The following is a 19813-nucleotide window of genomic DNA, read 5'->3' as shown; positions in this document are numbered from 1 at the left end:
GAACTGGGAACCCTGTGCTGCAAGGTAGGAGTGAAAGGTGAGCCTGATAGGATGATAAACATTTCTACAGAATAAGGTGGAGAAGTCTTGAGCGCAACATGAAGTGCAAATAAGTGAACTCCCCCTGACCCTGTCCACATTTCTGGGTGCTGAAGTGTGCTGACGGGTGAATTAAGGTATACGAGTTTCAATAACCCGATTTTGAACACCAACAATGTTGTCCAGTGAAATATAGTAATATTAAAAGTAATAATACCTACTAGCATCATCACTATAAGCGTATGACAATACCTGCTAAAAGCATAGATAACCAGGAAGTTACCCAGCATTCCTGTTATTCCTACTGCTAAGATCACGGCTCCAATTGTGTAGTGGACATGATCAGGAGCATCAACTGTAGGGAAGACACCATGTGCACCATGAACTTCATCTGTTAGCGTTTCCTAAGAAAGACATTAAAAGGGAGAATGTAACGGTAAGTTAAATAAACAGTGAAACTTAAATGGCAGCTTTCACAGTCTGATAGCTTTTGTCATGAATCAGCTGCTCCGTTCTGTCTGCAGCTGAAAATGAAAGCAATAGAAACATCTTATTTCTAATCTAGCCCCACTTTTAACCCTAGGCCCATCACTACCCATCACTGTTAAATGCAATTTGGGTTCCCGCAACAGCAATAGTCATAGCCTGAATTACATGAATCAATGGATAATGTTCAGCATATAGTTTACAGCAGGGCTATATTGGGATTGGGAATAAGCTAAGGCTAGATTACTTAGTGCGGCAATTTAGCCCATTTGGAGGTGTGTGTGTGTATGACACGCCTCCCTTCCTGAGCTCAAGTCGCTATTGCTTTCATTTTCACAATAGCTGTTTCATGACAAAGCAGCTGCTCTTCAATCAGATTGTACAAGCCTTAACAGATATGGTATATTTCTTTTACAGGTCAGTGGGTCAGTCACTGAATTAAGTAGCAGTTGTGAGTAATGCAGTGTAACTAAATTGCTGGTAGAAATGCAGTACGTAGACTTGATTGAGCTTTGTACACAGGGCCGGATTTACCATAAGGCACTATAGGCACATGCCTGCAGACAACTGATGATGGAAAGGTGGTTCTCTCCCCTCCCCTAGTGCCTCCTTCCCTATGCAAAGTCCTGAGCAGAGTGTAAATGAGAGGTTACTCACCCAGCTTTCGGCATTCCATTGACAAGATCTCCCTTCAGTTGCGGGTACCTCTAGCTACCAAATATTGAGGTTCCTCTAGATACTTTAGATACTTGGGGGCACCTCTAGCTTCTTAATACTGAGGTTTCTCTAGCTACCTAATACTAAGGGGCATCTTTAGCTACTTAATAATAAGGGTACTTCTGGCTACATAATACTAAGGGGCACCTGTAGCTACCTATGATGGGCAAGGGAAGTAAGGGAGAGGTGAAATTTGGGACAGCCATCACATTTGCAGTGCGGTTTGGCAGGTGTTTGTAGGAGTGCAAAGTCTATGGTGCCAGCACATTTGTGCCTATATGCTCCTGTGATGTAAATCCGGGCCTGTTTGTACACCTTTGTCACCTTAACTTCCTCTAGTTTATCCCAAGATGTTTTTTTTCCTGAGAATGGGTCCATACTCTACCCATGCCAGTAAACAGGCAAGCATCCCCTTCAAGTGTCTAAACCTAAATCTGAAATTTGTTGTAATTTTTGGTTCATAATAACCGTTATGTAAAGAGAACACACACAAACATTAACTAATCTCTCTCCAGTGAACAATACATTGTACCACTCATGTAGGCACAACTGGTGTAGGGATCACCATAGCAGCCACAGGGACTGCTTTGGGGCCCATAGCCAGGAGGGCCTGTGGCAGACCTCATGGAGATCTGCCATGGGCCCCCATCATGCAGTAGAGAGTTGGGCTGATATCCCCCAGATATCGCAGACATGGTCATGCTGCTTCATGCCCACAGAGCCCCATCCAGCAATCACTTCCACCCAAGCTTGCATACCTACCTCGAACAGCACTTTATCGCTGTTACCATGCCAATGATGCATGCAGTCAGGCCGCTTCACCACATGCTTGCTGTGGAGCGGCGCTGGGATATAAGAAAATGGCAGGAAAGCTGTCCTCCGTCTGGACTGAGCATGTACATTATGTTTGGCAGTCTTTGTGTGGGTGTGAGTATGTAACAGCAAGCATGAGTATGTTTGTTTGTGGTTTTTGGAAGTATGAACACTGTGTCTGTGAATCTGTGTGACCTTGTAAATGCAGAGTAAGTGTGAATAGGAGCAGAGCAGGAGCAGAACTATTCTCTTGACTCTGTGCCAGTACTACTCATTTGTAAATGGTTTGAGTGGTACAAATTGTTGCCCAATGGAGAGAGTTTAGTTGATATTTGTGTGTGTCCCTTTATCTAAAGGTTATGATCCAGAAATTGCACCCAGTTTGGGATTCAGGTTTAAAAGCATGATGTGTCTGCTTTCATGCTGATTGAAGTGGGTAGAGGCCAGTTTTAAGGTATGAACAGTGTCACGGGGAACTGGCTTTAGCACAAATCGCTGAGGAAAGGAACATCCCCTAGTTTGCCAACTTTAGTGGCTTTTATCTCTGTCTGTGCTACAGGCTGTTGGTGCATGTATTTTGAGTGGAAAATGTTTATTTTTTTTAAATAAGTGTTCTCGCACATGTGGAGCTCATCCCATGTTTTTCTTTTTCCATATTTGGCTGCTATACAAGCTTTCCAGCTTTCCAGAGGCCAGAACACAAGCAAGAATCCCCCCCCCCCCCCCCCGGACTTCAATTTTCAAGACTAATTTGTGAATCCAATCAAACCAAACTGATACTAGTTCAACCAAAACTACTAGAGCTACATATACTGTGAGCTGCCAATTAGTGTGTCTGTGTTTGGGTTCTCTCACACTGTGTCCATTACGTTGCAATGAACAATATCATCATCATCATCACGCGATGCAATATTCTTACGACATTATCTGCAAACATGGTGCAAATGTGTGCAGTGTCTTTGTGTCCAGAGAGTTGCTGCACACACCCTTACCTTATGTACTCCAGGCCCAAACAGTATAGCGAGCGCAACCAGCTATTACTATATTAGATATAATGTACAGGTATATAGTACTCTAATAAGGGGTATTATGGTTGATACTGTAAATGCGTCCAGTATTGCTGCAGTATTGATCCGCCCAAACATTTATTAGGAAAGAAAGTGATATCAATATATTCACTATCTAATAAAGTTGGTCACAGTTCATCTGTGGTTTGAGGACAATATGACTAGCTTGTTTTATAATAATATCTATTAAGTTAATTAACAAAAATTGTTCCTACCTACTGTTGCCCTCTGAATTATTCAGTGCATAAGCGTCAGAGCGGCAACTTATATATCATTTTCTGCGTGGATTTAGCAACTTGAAACCTGGTACTATTCCATTCAATAAAGTGCCACTTCCTTTGAAATGTAAAAAGGATGGCTAGTTCTAATGACTGCATCAAACATTCAGGCTAGGTGCACACTTAGCAGAAACTCTAGTGTTGCGGAAAACGCTGCGTTTTTGCCGCTAATGGAAGCCTATGGGCCGCAGGAAAAAACACATATCCAAAACGCATATGCGTTTTCTATGCGTGTGTTTTCAAAAATGCCGATTTTGTTGCACATGACATAAAACGCAGCCTTTTATGTTATGTTATGTTATGTGTGCACCTACCCTAAGAGTAAAGTGTCAATTAATAAATGTATTGGTAGGCGAGGTGACAGCAAGAGATTAGGGTGTGCCAAGTTTGCATGTTTATTACTGCCATCCTCAATTAGGTGTGATAGCTTCCGTACCCTATTTTATCCCCTGTGCAAATTTGGACAGAGGCGCCAGGCAGGTTAAAATGATCTAAAAACAACTAAAAAGGAGGAGTACAGGTGGACTCACCTCCTGAAATGATGGACAACCCAGATTGTTCAAATCGCAAATAACAATTTATTTTGGCACTCTGCAATGCGTTTCGCAGGAATAACCCGCTTCATCAGGCAAGGAGTGCAAGCTCAAAAAGGTCCAATAGTGGCTCTTGACAGAGGCGCATTGCCACTATTGGACCTTTTTGAGCTTGCACTCCTTGCCTGATGAAGCGGGTTATACCTGCGAAACGCGTTGCAGAGTGCCAAAATAAATTGTTATTTGCGATTTGAACAATCTCGATTGTCCATCATTTCAGGAGGTAAGTCCACCTGTACTCCTCCTTTTTAGTTGTTTTTAGATCATTTTAACCTGCCTGGCGCCTCTGTCCAAATTTGCACAGTATATAGTCCACCTTGGGTGGAGGGGACTGTCCCCTTCTTTCTATCTACAGAAAGCGACTTCTTAAACCTGAGTGGGGTCAGGTTCTAATGCTCCCCACCTGCATTTCAAGTGGCTGCCTATGTGGTAACCCGTGTTTGTGAGTATATCCACATCTGTTAATTATTTTGCCAACAATTGTTAGACTTACTGCACTATATTGGGCTCTCGGTTTTTCTTTTTGTTTCAAGTGCAACCTATTTTATCCCCATTCACGTAAATGAAAGCACTTATTCAAGCCAAAGATTCCACTTTAGGTAACTGTTTGGAGATGGACTACTGTGAGGGAAGTGAGATCGTGCCTGTATAATATATATTATCCATTGCCTATAATATCCATTGGCACTCTTAAGACAGGTATACACTTATAGATTGTCTCCCAATGTCCCAAAAAGTTAGATCCCTCTCTGATTGGAATCTGATCAGAATGGGATCTATTCTTTTTACACATAGTATAAAGATATTCAATAGATTTCAGCATTACATCTATTTAATATTTATTGAACCACAGCATTGCAGTGCTCAGTGATGTGCAATGCTATATGTTGTCGATCTACCTCTCTGCTCCAGATCAATAGACATCTCCCGTCAGGTCTGATCAATAATCAGAGTGATTGAATCTGCCGGGATTCTACAGTAAAAATAGATGAGTGTATGGGCATCTTTAAAATGGCAGGGCAGATCACCAGAAATTATACAGTGTGTAGTTGTCGTTTCTACAGACTAATTAGGCAAAAACAATTCATAAGTTCATCATAACAATCAGGTCCCTGTTGTGAGATGGTCCGCAAGGAATCAAAAATTAATTTGCCAAAATACTATGGCAGCAGCGATCAGATGCCACCAGCAGAAAGCTCTGTTGGTGGTAAGAAAAGGGGGGTGTATTCATTTGTGTGCTCAGTTGTATGTTTCTGCAGTAAGCTTTTAAAGCTGCAGTGCACTGAATTCTAAAAAAATAGCCTGGTCACTAGCGGGGTGTAAGCCTATGGTCCTTAAAGAGACTAGAAAGAATAAATCTCGCTTCAGTGCTTATATTCAGCAGGGGCATGTGTGACCCTGCTAACATGCCGCTATCCCGCGGCTGAACGGAGGTCCCTTCACCCCCAAACCCCCCCTGCAAAATCAACGACTAACTTGGTCGTAGATTTTGCTGCTCTTCAGGCATGGCTATTGGCTGCAGCGGGGGATCACTTCCGCATTCAGGCAGGGCTAATGGCCGCAGCCCTGCCTCTCAGCGCCGTCTATCAGCGGCGCATCGCCGCCTCTCCCCGCCCCTCTCAGCGAAGGAAGACTGAGAGGGGCGGGGGAGAGGCGGAGATACGCGCTGACAGACGCGCGTGAGGCAGGGCTGCGGCCATTAGCCCTGCCTGAATGCGGAAGTGATCCCCCGCTGCACGGAGGGGATTTAGGAGGTAAGGGACCCCCGTTTAGCGGCGCGATAGCTGAATATAAGCACTGAAGCGAGATTTATTCTCGCTTCAGTGTCTTTTTAACCACTTCAGCCTTCAGTCATTTTTCACCTTATGCATCCAAGCAATTTTCACCTCCCATTCATTCACCAATAACTTTATTACTACTTATCACAATTAATTGATCTATATCTTGTTTCTTCCGCCACTAATTAGGCTTTCTTTGGGTTGTACAGTTTGCTAAGAATTATTTTTTTCTAAATGCATTTTAACTGGAATATTAAGAAAAAAATGGAAAACAATCATTATTTCTCAGGTTTCAGCCATTATAGCTTTAAAAGAATACATGCTACCATAATTAAAACTAACATATTTTATCTGCCCATTTGTCCCGGTTATTACACAATTTAAATTATGTCCCTATCACAATGTATGGCGCCAATATTTTATTTGGAAATAAAGGTGCATTTTTACAGTTTTGCAACATCACTATTTACAAGTTTATAATTTAAAAAAATAATAGTAATATTCCCTCTTCACATGCATATTTAAAAAGTTCAGACCCTTAGGTTTATGTTTTGTTTTTTATTGTAATTTTTTTATTTAAACAATAATAAACTTGCAATAACTAGGACAAATGGGTAAATAAAATGTGTGGGTCTTAATTACGGTAGTATGTATTATTTCAAAACTATAATGGCCGAAAACAGAGAAATAATAAATGTTTTCAATTTTTTTTCTTATTTTTCCTGTACTTAGCAAAAGTACCTCCCAAAGAAAGCCTAATTGGTGGTGAAAAAAAAAGATATAGATTGTTTTGTTGTGATAAGTAATAATAACGTTATAGATCAATGAATGGAAGGAGCACTGACAGGTGAAAATTGCTCTGGTTTTTAAGGGGAAAAACCCTTGGAGGTGAAGAGGTTATAGGAAACCAGATGTTTAAATAAGCAGCTTTTATACTTACCTAGGGGCTTCATCCAGCCCCAGTGGGCTCCATCGTCATCCTCCTGGGCTCCTCCGTTCCCCTGCTGTGTTCCCAGTCACAGCAAGTCGTTGTTCAGTTAGTACTGTGCAGGTGCAGAACAGTCCAGCCCACAGGAGCGCGACAGGGGTGCATGCGCAGACTGGATGCGCATGCAGGGTGACATAGCGGGAAAATGGTGGGGCCCAAAAGGATGGTAATGATGACCATGGCCGACATGGGGCTGGAGAAAGCCCCAGGTAAGTATAAAATCTACCTATTCAAACATCTCTGGTACACTTTAAGCCACCAGCAAGCAATAAAATACTCGCAATAATTTTGGCAGTACTTTTTTAGGTACTTATCCGTTAACCGGGCGCATCCGGTAGGTGGCGCTAATTACTATTCCCCCTCCAGGCCGACATGGATAGTAGGGAAAGATGTAACTCTGGTGGAGTTTTGTCGCCACCTGCCGGATGCGTCCGGCTAACGAATAAGTACTATTTTTTACCTGCTTGTTGGTGCTTTTTCAATTGCAGAGTGCTGAAAGGTTAAAGGTTACTTTAAACAGAAGATGAAAAAATCTTCTTGGAGAAAAAGTCAATTGGATAGGACATAATTCCTCTTATTAAATTCACTTTTTCCCCTAAGTTTTCCCCTAGATGATATTTTCATACCTTATCAATAAAATGCCCTTTAAGCCACAAGCAAGCGATAAAATACGCAGAGTAATTTTTGAAAAATGCTCTCCTAGGAGAAAACGTGAGAAAATGAATTGGACCTGGCACAATGGCTCGGTACTTATCCGTTAGCCGGGCGCATCCGGCAGGTGGCGGTGTTGTAGAGAATTTCGATGCGCTGGGTTGTATCTAATTCCATTCATACTTCAACGTAGTACTGTGTGAATGGAAGCGCCGCAGGTGGCGCTAATTACATTGATACGTTGATAACAATACAGTGTTAATGGCAAGGAATACATTGGGCTCGATTCACAAAGCGGTGATAATTCAGTTATCACGCCTAAAAGACTTTAGGCGTGATAACCTTTGCACCACTGAGTTATCACCGATTTGTGCTGCTCTTCACGCGAAGAGGGAGCTTCGCGCAAAGCGCCGGGTGCTGCGCGCGGAAAATTCGCGCGAGTTTCTTCTTATCATGCCTAAACTGAGTTTAGGCGTGATAAAGGGCTTTTCACTCGCGTGCAAACACTTTGCACCGCTTTGTGAATCAGGCCCATTGTATTTAAAGTGGCTGGCACTTTTACATGGAATTCAAATGAAGGCGGCGGCAATGTAACAGATGAAGCCGCCGCCTTCGTCTGTTCTTTTTCATCTTCTCCCCCTTTGCCCTCCTCTCGCTTCTACAATACTGGCAGCCTGCGGGGACATGCGTCTCCCCCCAGAGTCGTTCGTCGCAGCAGGGAATCCTGCTTGTTTCCTAGCGACGAACGACTGTGGGGGGGGGACAGGCGTGTCCCCCCCCCCCCCAGCTGGCAGGGTTGTATAGTTGAGAGAGGGCAAAGGGGGAGAAGAAGAACAGACGAAGGCGGCGGCTTCATCTGTTACATTGCCGCCGCCTTCATTTGAATGCCATTAAGTGCCAGTGCCGGCCACTTCAAATACGATGTATTCCTTGCCATTAACACTGTATTGTTATCAACGTATCAATGTAATTAGCGCCACCTGCAGCGCTTCCATTCACACAGTGCTACATTAACTAAGTATGAATGGAATTAGATACAACCCAGCGCATTGAAATTCGATACAACAGCGCCATCTGCCGGATGCGCTGGCTAACGGATAAGTACCAATGGCTCTTATTCAATTGACTTTTTCTGCTAAGTTTTCTACTAGAAGATAATTTTTCATTTTCTGTTTAAAGGGAACCTTAACTGAGAGGGATATGGATGTTTCCTGTTAAACAATACTACAGGATCTTCTCAAAAAATTAGCATATTGTGATAAAGTTCATTATTTTCTGTAATGTACTGATAAACATTAGACTTTCATATATTTTAGATTCAAATACACACAACTAAAGTAGTTCAAGCCTTTTATTGTTTTAATATTGATGATTTTGGCATACAGCTCATGAAAACCCAAATTTCCTATCTCAAAAAATTAGCATATTTCATCCGACCAATAAAAGAAAAGTGTTTTTAAAACAAAAAAAGTCAACCTTCAAATAATTATGTTCAGTTATGCACTCAATACTTGGTCGGGAATCCTTTTGCAGAAATGACTGCTTCAATGCGGCGTGGCGTGGAGACAATCAGCCCATGGCACTGCTCAGGTGTTATGGAGGCCCAGGATGCTTCGATAGCGGCCTTAAGCTCATCCAGAGTGTTGGGTCTTGTGTCTCTCAACTTTCTCTTCACAATATCCCACAGATTCTCTATGGGGTTCAGGTCAGGAGAGTTGGCAGGCCAATGGAGCACAGTAATACCATGGTCAGTAGACCATTTACCAGTGGTTTTGGCACTGTGAGCAGATGCCAGGTCATGCTGAAAAATGAAATCTTCATCTCCATAAAGATTTTCAGCAGATGGAAGCATGAGGTGCTCCAAAATCTCCTGATAGCTAGCTGCATTGACCCTACCCTTGATAAAACACCGTGGACCAACACCAGCAGCTGACATGGCACCCCAGACTATCACTGACTGTGGGTACTTGACACTGGACTTCAGGCATTTTGGCATTTCCCTCTCCCCAGTCTTCCTCCAGACTCTGGCACCTTGGTTTTCGAATGACATGTAAAAGTTGCTTTCATCCGAAAAAAAGTACTTTGGACCACTGAGCAACAGTCCAGTGCTGCTTCTCTGTAGCCCAGGTCAGGCGCTTCTGCCGCTGTTTCTGGTTCAAAAGTGGGTTCATGCTTCCATCTGCTGAAAAGCTTTATGGAGATGAAGATTTCATTTTTCAGCACAACCTGGCACCTGCTCACAGTGCCAAAACCACTGGTAAATGGTTTACTGACCATGGTATTACTGTGCTCAATTGGCCTGCCAACTCTCCTGACCTGAACCCCATAGAGAATCTGTGGGATATTGTGAAGAGAAAGTTGAGAGACACAAGACCCAACACTCTGGATGAGCTTAAGGCCGCTATCGAAGCATCCTGGGCCTCCATAACACCTGAGCAGTGCCACAGGCTGATTGCCTCCATGCCTCGCCACATTGAAGCAGTCATTTCTGCAAAAGTATCCCCGACCAAGTATTGAGTGCATAACTAAACATAATTATTTGAAGGTTGACTTTTTTTGTTTTAAAAACACTTTTCTTTTATTGGTCGGATGAAATATGCTAATTTTTTGAGATAGGAAATTTGGGTTTTTTATGAGCTGTATGCCAAAATCATCAATATTAAAACAATAAAAGGCTTGAACTACTTCAGTTGTGTATATTTGAATCTAAAATATATGAAAGTCTAATGTTTATCAGTACATTACAGAAAATAATGAACTTTATCACAATATGCTAATTTTTTGAGAAGATCCTGTAGTTGCTTTGCAGTCCTGCTGATCTCTTCAGCTGCAATAGTGGCCAAATTACACACCTGAAACTAGCATGCAGCTAATCCAGTCTGACTTCAGTCAGAGCACCTGATCTGCATACTTGTTGAGGGGCTGTGGCTAAAAGTATTAGAGACACAGGATCAGCAGGAGAGTCAGGCAACTGGTATTATTTTCTCTAGATTGTAAGCCTTTGGGCAGGGTCCTCCTCCTTTTGTGTCCTACCTGATCATGCACCTCCATTACTGTGAACCCATGCCATGCATCTGAGTGAACCTAACTTGTCTAATTGCCATGCTCCCCTCCAGTGACTGACTAAGCATTACCTTGTACTCATACTGTGCTGCATGATCTGGTCTTTCTTGTATTCATGTATTGTCATTTTGCTGTATGTCACCCCTAAATATTGTCTGTAACCTAAACTAATGTCCAGCGCTGCGTAATATGTTGGCGCTTTATACATACAATAAATAAATAAATAAAATAAATATTATTTTAAAAGGAAAAACACATATCCTTCTCATGATAAACTTAAGAAAAGAAAACAGAAAAAACTGGCACCAGTATGCGGCAGGGATGGAACGGCCTCAGGTGGGTTTACCTGCAACGTGCACCGATTACAGAAACGTCTTGAAGGAAGAGGAGAAGCGGGCACTGCTGCGTAAAATCCCTTTATTGTGGCCGGGTTACAGAGTGGTTGCAGTGGGGGGAGAGGGTTGCCCGCTTCTCCTCTTCCTTCAAGACATATCCTTCTCAGTTTAGGTTCCCTTTAAATAGCTTTGCAGCACTTTAAGCTAAAGACAAAGCTAACTTGCATGCAACTGCTTAATTCAATTTCCACATGTAGGCTGCCAACTTGTCTTCCTTCTAAAAATGCTGATTTCCTAGCTGTGATGTTAATCAACTTGCTATTAGGGCTCATTTCCATTAGTGTGGCACTGAGCTGGGCTGCGGGCAAGCTGGCGAATCCCATCAGCCATGCCATGCACGGCTATGGGAATCGCAGCCTCCGCAGCGAATTCTGCGGGGGGTTCCGTCCGAATCACTACCGCAAGTGCTGGCAGCTTGCTACCGCAAGCGATTCGGCCGGCGGCGCCGTTATTCCCTATGGCAGAGTTTCCCCGCGCGATTTGCCTGTGGGGAAACTTTGCGGATTCGCGGCGGTTTCCGCGATAGTGGAAATGGGCCCTTAGAGTTTTGACTTGCTTCTCTAGAAAAGATACAGGTAAAGAAAGTCAGAGCACCTGTGGTCTATGCTTGCTTCAGGTCAGTGATTAAGGAAATAATTGTAACCAGGGGATCAATACTGCAAGCCGTGTCACCCTTCATGACGCTCTCTGATGGCACATATGCTTTTAATGCACACTTTAAACCCCACACATGAATTAAAAGTATGTCAAGTACATTAAGTAGTAATGGATAAAACTGATCACAACACTCGTTTACTGTGGCTAAGAAGACTGCAAATACGTGGTTGTAAAATAAATGAAACTGAGGGCCGGTGCACACCAAAAACCGCTAGCAGATCCGCAAAATGCTAGCAGATTTTGAAAAGCTTTTTCTTATTTTTCTGTAGCGTTTCAGCTAGCGTTTTGCGGTTTTGTGTAGCGGTTTTGGTGTAGTAGATTTCCTGTATTGTTACAGTAAAGCTGTTACTGAACAGCTACTGTAACAAAAACGCCTGGCAAACCGCTCTGAAGTGCCGTTTTTCAGAGCGGTTTGCGTTTTTCCTATACTTAACATTGAGGCAGAAACGCATCCACAATCCAAAAAATGCCTCACCCAGGCATTTTTCGTTTCTGCAAAATGCCTCCCGCTCTGGTGTGCACCACCCCATTGAGATACATTGACCAAGCAGATCCGCAGCCGCAAGCGGATCTGAAAACGCCCAAAAAGCCGCTCGGTGTGCACCAGCCCTGAATGCATATCACAGTTGTTAAAATGTATTTAATAATATGAAAATAAGTATACAACATTCTTACCAGTGCAGCTATTAAACTTATTAAGAAAATGATTGGTGTATATTCAGCATGACTTGGTTGAGTTCTATTCAGCTTATTTTACCCCCAGAGAATAATATAATATGAATATGTGCTCTGTCTAATACTTATGATAGAATGTCACATGCTGCAGACAAATTACATTTGCTTTTCTTTCTCACAGACGCAAGTGGAAGAGATATAAGGAAATGTACCTGCATTTTCCTACCATATCTCTCCTGTGATCGTAACATCAGAATCAGAATCAGAATCAGAATCAGAATCAGTTTTATTTCGCCAAGTACAGCAAGAGCTGTAATCGGAATTATTTGTGGTTCACATGGCATAGGCAGTGTAAAGACAGACAGAGTAAAGACAAAAGCAAAACGCATACAAATACAAAGTACAAAAATAGAATGCAATGGTCAGGACCGTACGGGCGATTCCACTTCTGTGCAGGGCAGTCAGGTAATAATAAGGTGCACTAAAACGTCCACAGTCCCTTTACGGATAAAGAACCTGGGCAGGCAGAGGCAGGGATCGGCTGACCGACCCGGCAGTTAGAGATTCAGGCCAAGCCGGGGAAGGTTAGAGTTCAGTAGCCGAACAGCCTGGGGGAAGAAGGTGTTCTTCCGCCTATTAGTTTTGGATGGTAAAGTCCTGTAGCGGCGGCCCAATGGGAGGAGCCTGAAGTAGTGGCTGCCTGGGTGGGAGGGGTCGCGGGAGATCATGGTTGCCCTCTTTCTCATCCTAGAAGAGTGGAGGAGATCAAGAGGAGGAAGAGGAGAGCCGATGATCTTCTCCGCGTCAGTTATGACTCTCTGCAGCTTGTGTTTGTCGCTTGCCGCTGCGCCTGCATACCAGACAATTACCGAGGAGCAGAGGATAGATTCTATGGTGGCGGTATAGAAGCTGGTCAGCAGCTCCTTGGGCATGCCAAATCTCTTCAGTTCAGGAAGAACAACCGCTGCTGGGATTTCTTCTGAATTTTGGTGGTGTTTAGCCCCCATTTTAGGTTATTAGTGAGAGTCGTGCCGAGGAACCGAACCGATGACACCTTAGAGACTTCTGTCCCTCCAATGAGGACAGGTGGGAGGGGGGGAGGGTTTCTCCTGAAGTCAACGACTAGTTCAACAGTCTTTGCTGTGTTGAGGACCAGGTTGTTGTCGCTGCACCATTTGCATATTCTCTCGACTTCGCTGTGGTACTCGTGCTCCCCGTTGCTACCAATAAGGCCGATGATGGTGGTGTCATCTGCAAACTTGATGACCTTCACAGAGTCAGCGGATGAGATGCAGTTGTTGGTATAGAGGGAGAACAGCAGAGGTGACAAAACACAGCCTTGTGGGGCCCCTGTATTGGTGGTCCGGACGCTGGAGTAGAAGTTGCCAAGCTTCACTTGTTGCGTTCTGTTAGTCAGGAAGTCCTTGATCCATGCTCGGAGTGAAGTATCAATTCCGAGCTGCGTCAGATTGGTGATCAGGATGTCTGGGCAGATCGTGTTGAACGCTGAGCTAAAGTCTAGGAACAAGATCCTGGCATAGGAGGCGGGGCTGTCCAGGTGCTCAGTGATGTGAGCCATGCTGACATTGATGGCATCCTCCACGGATCGGTTAGACCTGTAAGCAAATTGGAGCGGGTCTAAATGGGAGTCCGTGGACCTCTTCAGGAGGGCAAGGACCAGCCGCTCGAGGAGCTTCATGATATTTGAGGTTAGGGCCACTGGTCGGAAGTTATTTAGCTCGGTACTGCCTGTTTTCTTTGGGACCGGTACAATTATAGACCTCTTAAAACAGGAGGGGACTGTACCACCAGATAATGACTGCTTAAATAAGGAGGTGAGCACAGGGGCTAGCTGATCGGCACAGGTACGCAAGCAGATGGATGACACACCGTCAGGGCCGGAAGATTTCCTGGGGTTCAGCTTGCGGAGGTGCCGGAGTACCTCTGATTCCTGAACAGCACCCGGCGCCAGGGCAACGAGTTCACCCGAGGGGGGGGTCGGAGATGTTTGGCTCGCTGGCTGGTTGGGAAGTTTCTCGAACCTGCAGTAGAACTCATTGTGCTCCTCCGCCAGCCGAGGGCTGGGGGTCACCGTTTGGGGGGCCGGTTTGAAGTTCGTGGCTGCTCTCAGGCCCTTCCATACTCAGGCCCTTACATAGTTATTCTGTTAGTAAATAAGGGCATCCTCAAAAGAAGAAAAACTATCTGACTTGATATCAGTGCACAGTTCAAAAAACAGCATTTGTGCTGGTTTAAGACAACATAAGAACACATAGGCCTATATGCAATTCACTTTTTTTACCTTAGTTTTCTCCAAGGAGATAATTTTTCATTTTCAATTTAAAATCACTTTTTAGCTCTTTGCAAAGGAAAAAGTATTTAAAAAAATAGGTAAAAAATACTATTGAAGTTATTTTAAATAATTGTTTGCTTGCTGGTGGTTTTAAAATATCACGCAGGAGAAAACGCAGGTGAAAAAGTGAATTGCATATGGGCCATGGTGTTGGCAGCTTGAATATCTGGGAAAGAATCATGATATTCACAGGTTTTAGAGCAACATGGTATGCCATCCAAATTATGCCTTTTTTTCAGGGAAGGCTTTGATTATTTCAGCAAGACAATGTCCAGCTGCATACTGCACATATTACAACAGCATGGTTGCATAGTAAAAGAGTCAAGTTTCTAAATTGATTTGTTTGCACTCCATTTCTGTCACCCATTAACATCTTTTGACTAGGGTTCATTATCAGTCTGAATATTTGTATTATAGTTGCTAAGGCTCTGACATAGTGATGATCATCAATCATCAAAACTGATCCAGCAAAGCTGGTGTGACTTTACTATAAGATAAAGTAGCAAGGAATTGCAATTCACCTGGATTACATATTACTGTGCCATTGCAGTCACGTGCACAGCCTCACAATTATCTTTGTTAAATAAATTCAGGGCACTGGATTTTTTTTTATGTTTACAATGGCTGCATGCACACAACTGAAAACATGCAACACAATTTATCAGTGCTTGTTTTAGTCTGATATGCTCCAAATAAAGGTTGCAATGTCTTACTTTACAGGACACCTGAAGTGAAAGGTATATGGAAGCTGCCATATTTATTTGCTTTTAAGCACTACCAGTTGCCTGGCTATCCTGCAGATCCTCTACCTCTAATACTTTTAGCCATAGACCCCAAACAAGCATGCAGCAGATCAAGTCAGCTTCTGACATTTTTGTCAATTTAGCTGCATGCTTGTTTCTGATGTGATTCAGACACTACTGCAGCCAAATAGACCAGCAGGGCTGCCAGGCAACTGGTATTGTTTAAAAGTAAAAAATATGGCAGCCTCCATATGCCTCTCACTTCAGGTGTCCTTTAAATAAACCTGAAGCGAAATTAACTGATGAGATAAACAATTGCATCTATAGTCCTAAGGGTTAATTTCCACTAAGAGTGATTCAGAATTTTTGTGCGGGGGGGGGGGAAAAACCAAAGGGTCGGCAGCATTATTTAGCATTACACCTGGGAATCCCCATAGCTGTGCATGTGACTCACTTCACATCCATTACCATGGAGACGGATGCAGACACAAGTGAAAACGGGGCTTTATTCTAAATGGGAATTTTTTGGAATCCCATGGTGGTATTTTGTATTTAAAAGTTAAAAATCGAACTGTCTTAGCCACATGGGGCAGATTTTTATTGTTATTCCACTCCCATACAGACGCATGAACTGAAACACACAAACTGTTCCCTACTCTTAGGTGTATTAGGTGAGTCTGATTTGCCCAGCTACAAAGAAACTGTCATTTGGAGCCCTGGGTCCATATGCAATTACATTTTTCTCCTGAGTTTTATCCAAGATCATTTTTCATCTTCTATTTAAAATAATTTTTCAGCACCCTGCAATTTAAAAAGTACCAAAAAGTAGTTGAAAAAACATTATTCAGAGTATATTTTGCTTGGGGGAATATTAACCTTCCTGGCGGTAAGCCCGAGCTGAGCAGGAGGATGTCTTAGGCCCTGCTGGGCCGATTTGCATAATTTTTTTTGGTACACGCAGCTAGGACTTTGCTACCTGCGTGTACTGCCCGATCGCCGCCGCCACCACCCGCCGATTAGCCGCAGATCACCGCGCCGCACCGTCTCCCCGCCCAGACCCTGTGCGCTGCCTGGCCAATCAGTGCCTGGCAGCGCTGAGGGTTGGATCGGGACTCCCTTAGACATCACGACGTCCATGACGTCGGTGACGTCATCCCGCCCCGTCGCCATGGCGACGGGGGAAGCCCGTTCTTTGAACGGGATTTCCTGATCAAAGATCGCCGGAGGCGATCGAAGTGGGCGGGGGGATGCCGCTGTACAGCGGCTATCATGTAGCAAGCCCTAGGCTCGCTACATGATTTAAAAAAATTAATTTTAAAAAACAGTGCTGCGCTGCCCCCTGGCAGATTCCAATAGACCGCCAGGAGGGTTAAAAGTCATTTTATTCACAAGTTGTAAAAATATTACCTAGGAGAAAACTCAGGTGAAAAATGTAATTGCATATGGCCCCTGGTTTCTTAACCCTTACAATGAGAAAAAATAAATGATGCATTATAGTTATCAATAGTTCAGTGGTGGATTGTGTGCCATTGCAGATTTATTGGTGGAGTATCAGTGTGCATTGGGCACCCGCACTGAAGCGGTGCATTATTATATTGCTTATTTGTCTCCAAACAGCTGCAAAGAAACTCAGTGCAGTGATAAAACTGCCTAGAGCAACCAGTCGAGATCCTGGTTTATTTCAGCATCTGAAATATAATTGGTTGTCTTGGACAACTACTGCTCTACCCTTGCTGTAATTTACATACTGTAATGAGTGGAATGTGTAGGCTGCCATATGTATTCACTTTTAAGCAATACCAGTTTCTTGGCTATCCTGCTGACCCTCTGCCTCTAATACTTTCAGCGATAGACCCTGAACAAGCATATGCAGATCTGGGGCCTGATTCACAAAGCGGTGCAAAGTGTTTGCACGCCAGTGAAAAGCCCTTTATCACGCCTAAACTCAGTTTAGGCATGATAAGAAGAAACTCGCGCGAATTTTCCGAGCGCAGGCACGCGCGCAGCACCCGGCACTTCGCGCGAAGCTCCCATTAAGCCCTACGGGACTTTGCGCGCGCGCGTTCGCACGTACGCGCGTACGCACGTACGCGCGGTAGCTTCGCGCGAGTTAGAGCACAAAGCGGTAATAACTTTGCTAGTGCAAAGGTTATCACGCCTAAAGTCTTTTAGGCGTGATAACTGAGTTATCACCGCTTTGTGAATCGAGCCCCAGGTGTTTCTGACATTATTGTCAGATCTGACAAAATAAGCCACATGCTTGTTTTTGGTGTTATTCAAACACTACTGCTGCCAAACAGATCAGCAAGGCTGCCAGGCAACTGGTATTGTTTAAAAGGAAATAAATATGACAGCCTCCATTTTCTCCTCACTTCAGTTGTCTTTTAAATCAGCAGCACCAGTGTTTACCTAGTATATATTTTTTATTTTGCCAATGGCAACCCTGTAAATATCTGTAGCTACGTGAAGACCTGCTTTTTTATGAAGAATTTTTAGTAATCGTAAGTACCATAGGTATGACAACAGCATGTACTTTGCCTAAACATATTTGTGCTACAACATGTCTCTTTTTCAAGTCACACGCTTGACAAATCGGATTCATGTAAAGTTACTTTTATTATATATAACTAAACAGCTTTTTTCATTGTTGTCCTGTAACCCACATTCATGACCTTCCTTCACCCTTCCACTTGCTCTTCTAAGCCACTTTGCACCTTTGCTAGTGTTCACAGTTTTCAATCTCCAATTTAAACATTTCACTTCACCCTACTTCAATCACACCTACACTTTTTATGTATGCCAGGGGAATATATTGTCCACCTCACTAAGTCAATAGTATATAGTGCATATAGTGCAATACATTTTATTTAGCAGTTTATATATTTTAATTTATAAAAACAGAATCCTTTATTGCAAATGTAAACACATAAGTTACCTTACAAAACGCAACATATTTTGAGTTTAAGTAAACGCTATTAGTTATACAAACTTTTTGCTTTTGAGGAAAAGGGATTAGCTCCAATGACAACCATGTTCAGCGACCCAGACATAGTGTATATTATGGTGAATTTAAAAATCATAAAAAGCTGAGCTGTAAATGATCGTCACGGCAACTGCATCCTCACTGTTCATTATCACCAACTTATTAAATAAAGTCCATCGGGGACTTTTCTAAAACTACTTTGAGCTAAATATCAGGCAATTCGCAATGAGGAACAAAAAGTAGTGTCTAAGAAAAATATGTCAAACACACTATAGGGACAATTAGTGCTGTACATTGCTTCTTATACTCTATAAAATTCTGCAGAAAATTCCATTTGTTTAGTAATGTATTATAATAATGATAGGAAACAGGGGTGTTGAAATAATAATCTCATTCATTTCATATCTGAGGTTGCCAATGTACACACAAGTCAGTTAATATTATTTAATATGTATCAGTATAACTAAATAAGCAACAGTAAATAAGAAAACAGCAGGAATGGCAGGACTTACCACAGTGGTAAATATTGGAGGAAGTTCGACAAGTTTGTAGGAGCTGACTTCCGTGTTGTTCCAGGTATTCAGGGACTCCAGAATCTTGGAACAGTTGGCATCCTGAGGAGGGCAGGTGATGCCCTTTCTAACAGACACAGAGGTCATGCTAGCTGACTGTGTTTAGTAGTTGTGACAGTTTGATGCCTTTGATGCAGAGAAGAAGAGTGCTTTCTGTGCAGCTGCAAATAGCCACTTCCATGTGCTGCTGCTAGACGGCACAGATGCAGCCTCCCTTTAAATATAAGAGCATGTACTGTTTGCACATGCTCACTGACTGCTTGGTCTCATTCATACTTCAGTTATATTACAGCATTCAAAGACACTGCAAGTCTGCACTCTTCTTGATCTTAGCAAATTAAAATCAGCAGTGCTGTGTATTAGGCTAATGTGCTTTGAAAGACAGTGGAAGACAGGCTGACCTGCTTATGAAAGCTTAGGAATCTGTTGTCATTTGAGAGGCATTATTTTCCATAATATGCAGTTAGGTAACAAACTTTACTGTGATCCTAAATATTTAGGCCAATGAGCATTTTTGATATGGTCAGGAATGTATTTTCAAGCAAATCTGATGTGAAGAAATTCACTTCAGGTTAGATACATATCTTATGTATAGAGAAAGCTCTGGATACCATAGAGCCTTGCTGGTCCTTAATCTTTCCCATCATTCCTGCACCGTCCCTCATTGAAGTTATGGAACAGGCTGGGTCTTCAGGCCTCCTCAGGCAGCCTCCAAAGGTACTCACATCCCCGATGATAAGCACATCCATACTGCACATTCATGCTGTACTCGGGGATACAAATACATATGAAGGCTGCCTGAGGAGGACTAACGACCCAGCATGTTGCTTAATTTCAACAGGGGACAGAGCAGGAAAGCAGGGGTGTAACTAGAATTAATAGGGCCCCCCTGCAAAAATGATAGCATGGCGCCCCCTTGGTGCCCGAACACCATGCGGGTCACGTGATCGGGAGCTGGCGAA

The 19813-nt window shown here is 43.2% G+C and overlaps 1 protein-coding gene across 2 annotated transcripts in view; it reads right to left on the bottom strand.

The window, feature by feature from the left end:
* OPN4 (opsin 4) overlaps positions 1–19143 on the bottom strand; it is a 77085-nt gene extending 57942 nt beyond the window's left edge. Inside the window, exons 1-2 of one of the 2 annotated variants that reach the window (XM_068258593.1) lie at positions 18792–19143; positions 292–443 (exon numbers count right to left, since the gene is read on the bottom strand). In XM_068258593.1, coding sequence (XP_068114694.1) covers positions 292–443; positions 18792–18938 — 299 coding nt within the window. In that variant the 5' untranslated portion in view covers positions 18939–19143. The remainder of the gene's footprint in view (positions 1–291; positions 444–18791) is intronic. The other variant, XM_068258592.1, reaches the window with a different exon arrangement.
* Between the last annotated feature and the right edge of the window lie 670 nt (positions 19144–19813).

Source organism: Hyperolius riggenbachi, chromosome 10, assembly GCF_040937935.1.
Source record: "Hyperolius riggenbachi isolate aHypRig1 chromosome 10, aHypRig1.pri, whole genome shotgun sequence".
NCBI lineage: Eukaryota > Metazoa > Chordata > Amphibia > Anura > Hyperoliidae > Hyperolius > Hyperolius riggenbachi.
This window is presented reverse-complemented; position numbering and strand designations above follow the sequence as displayed.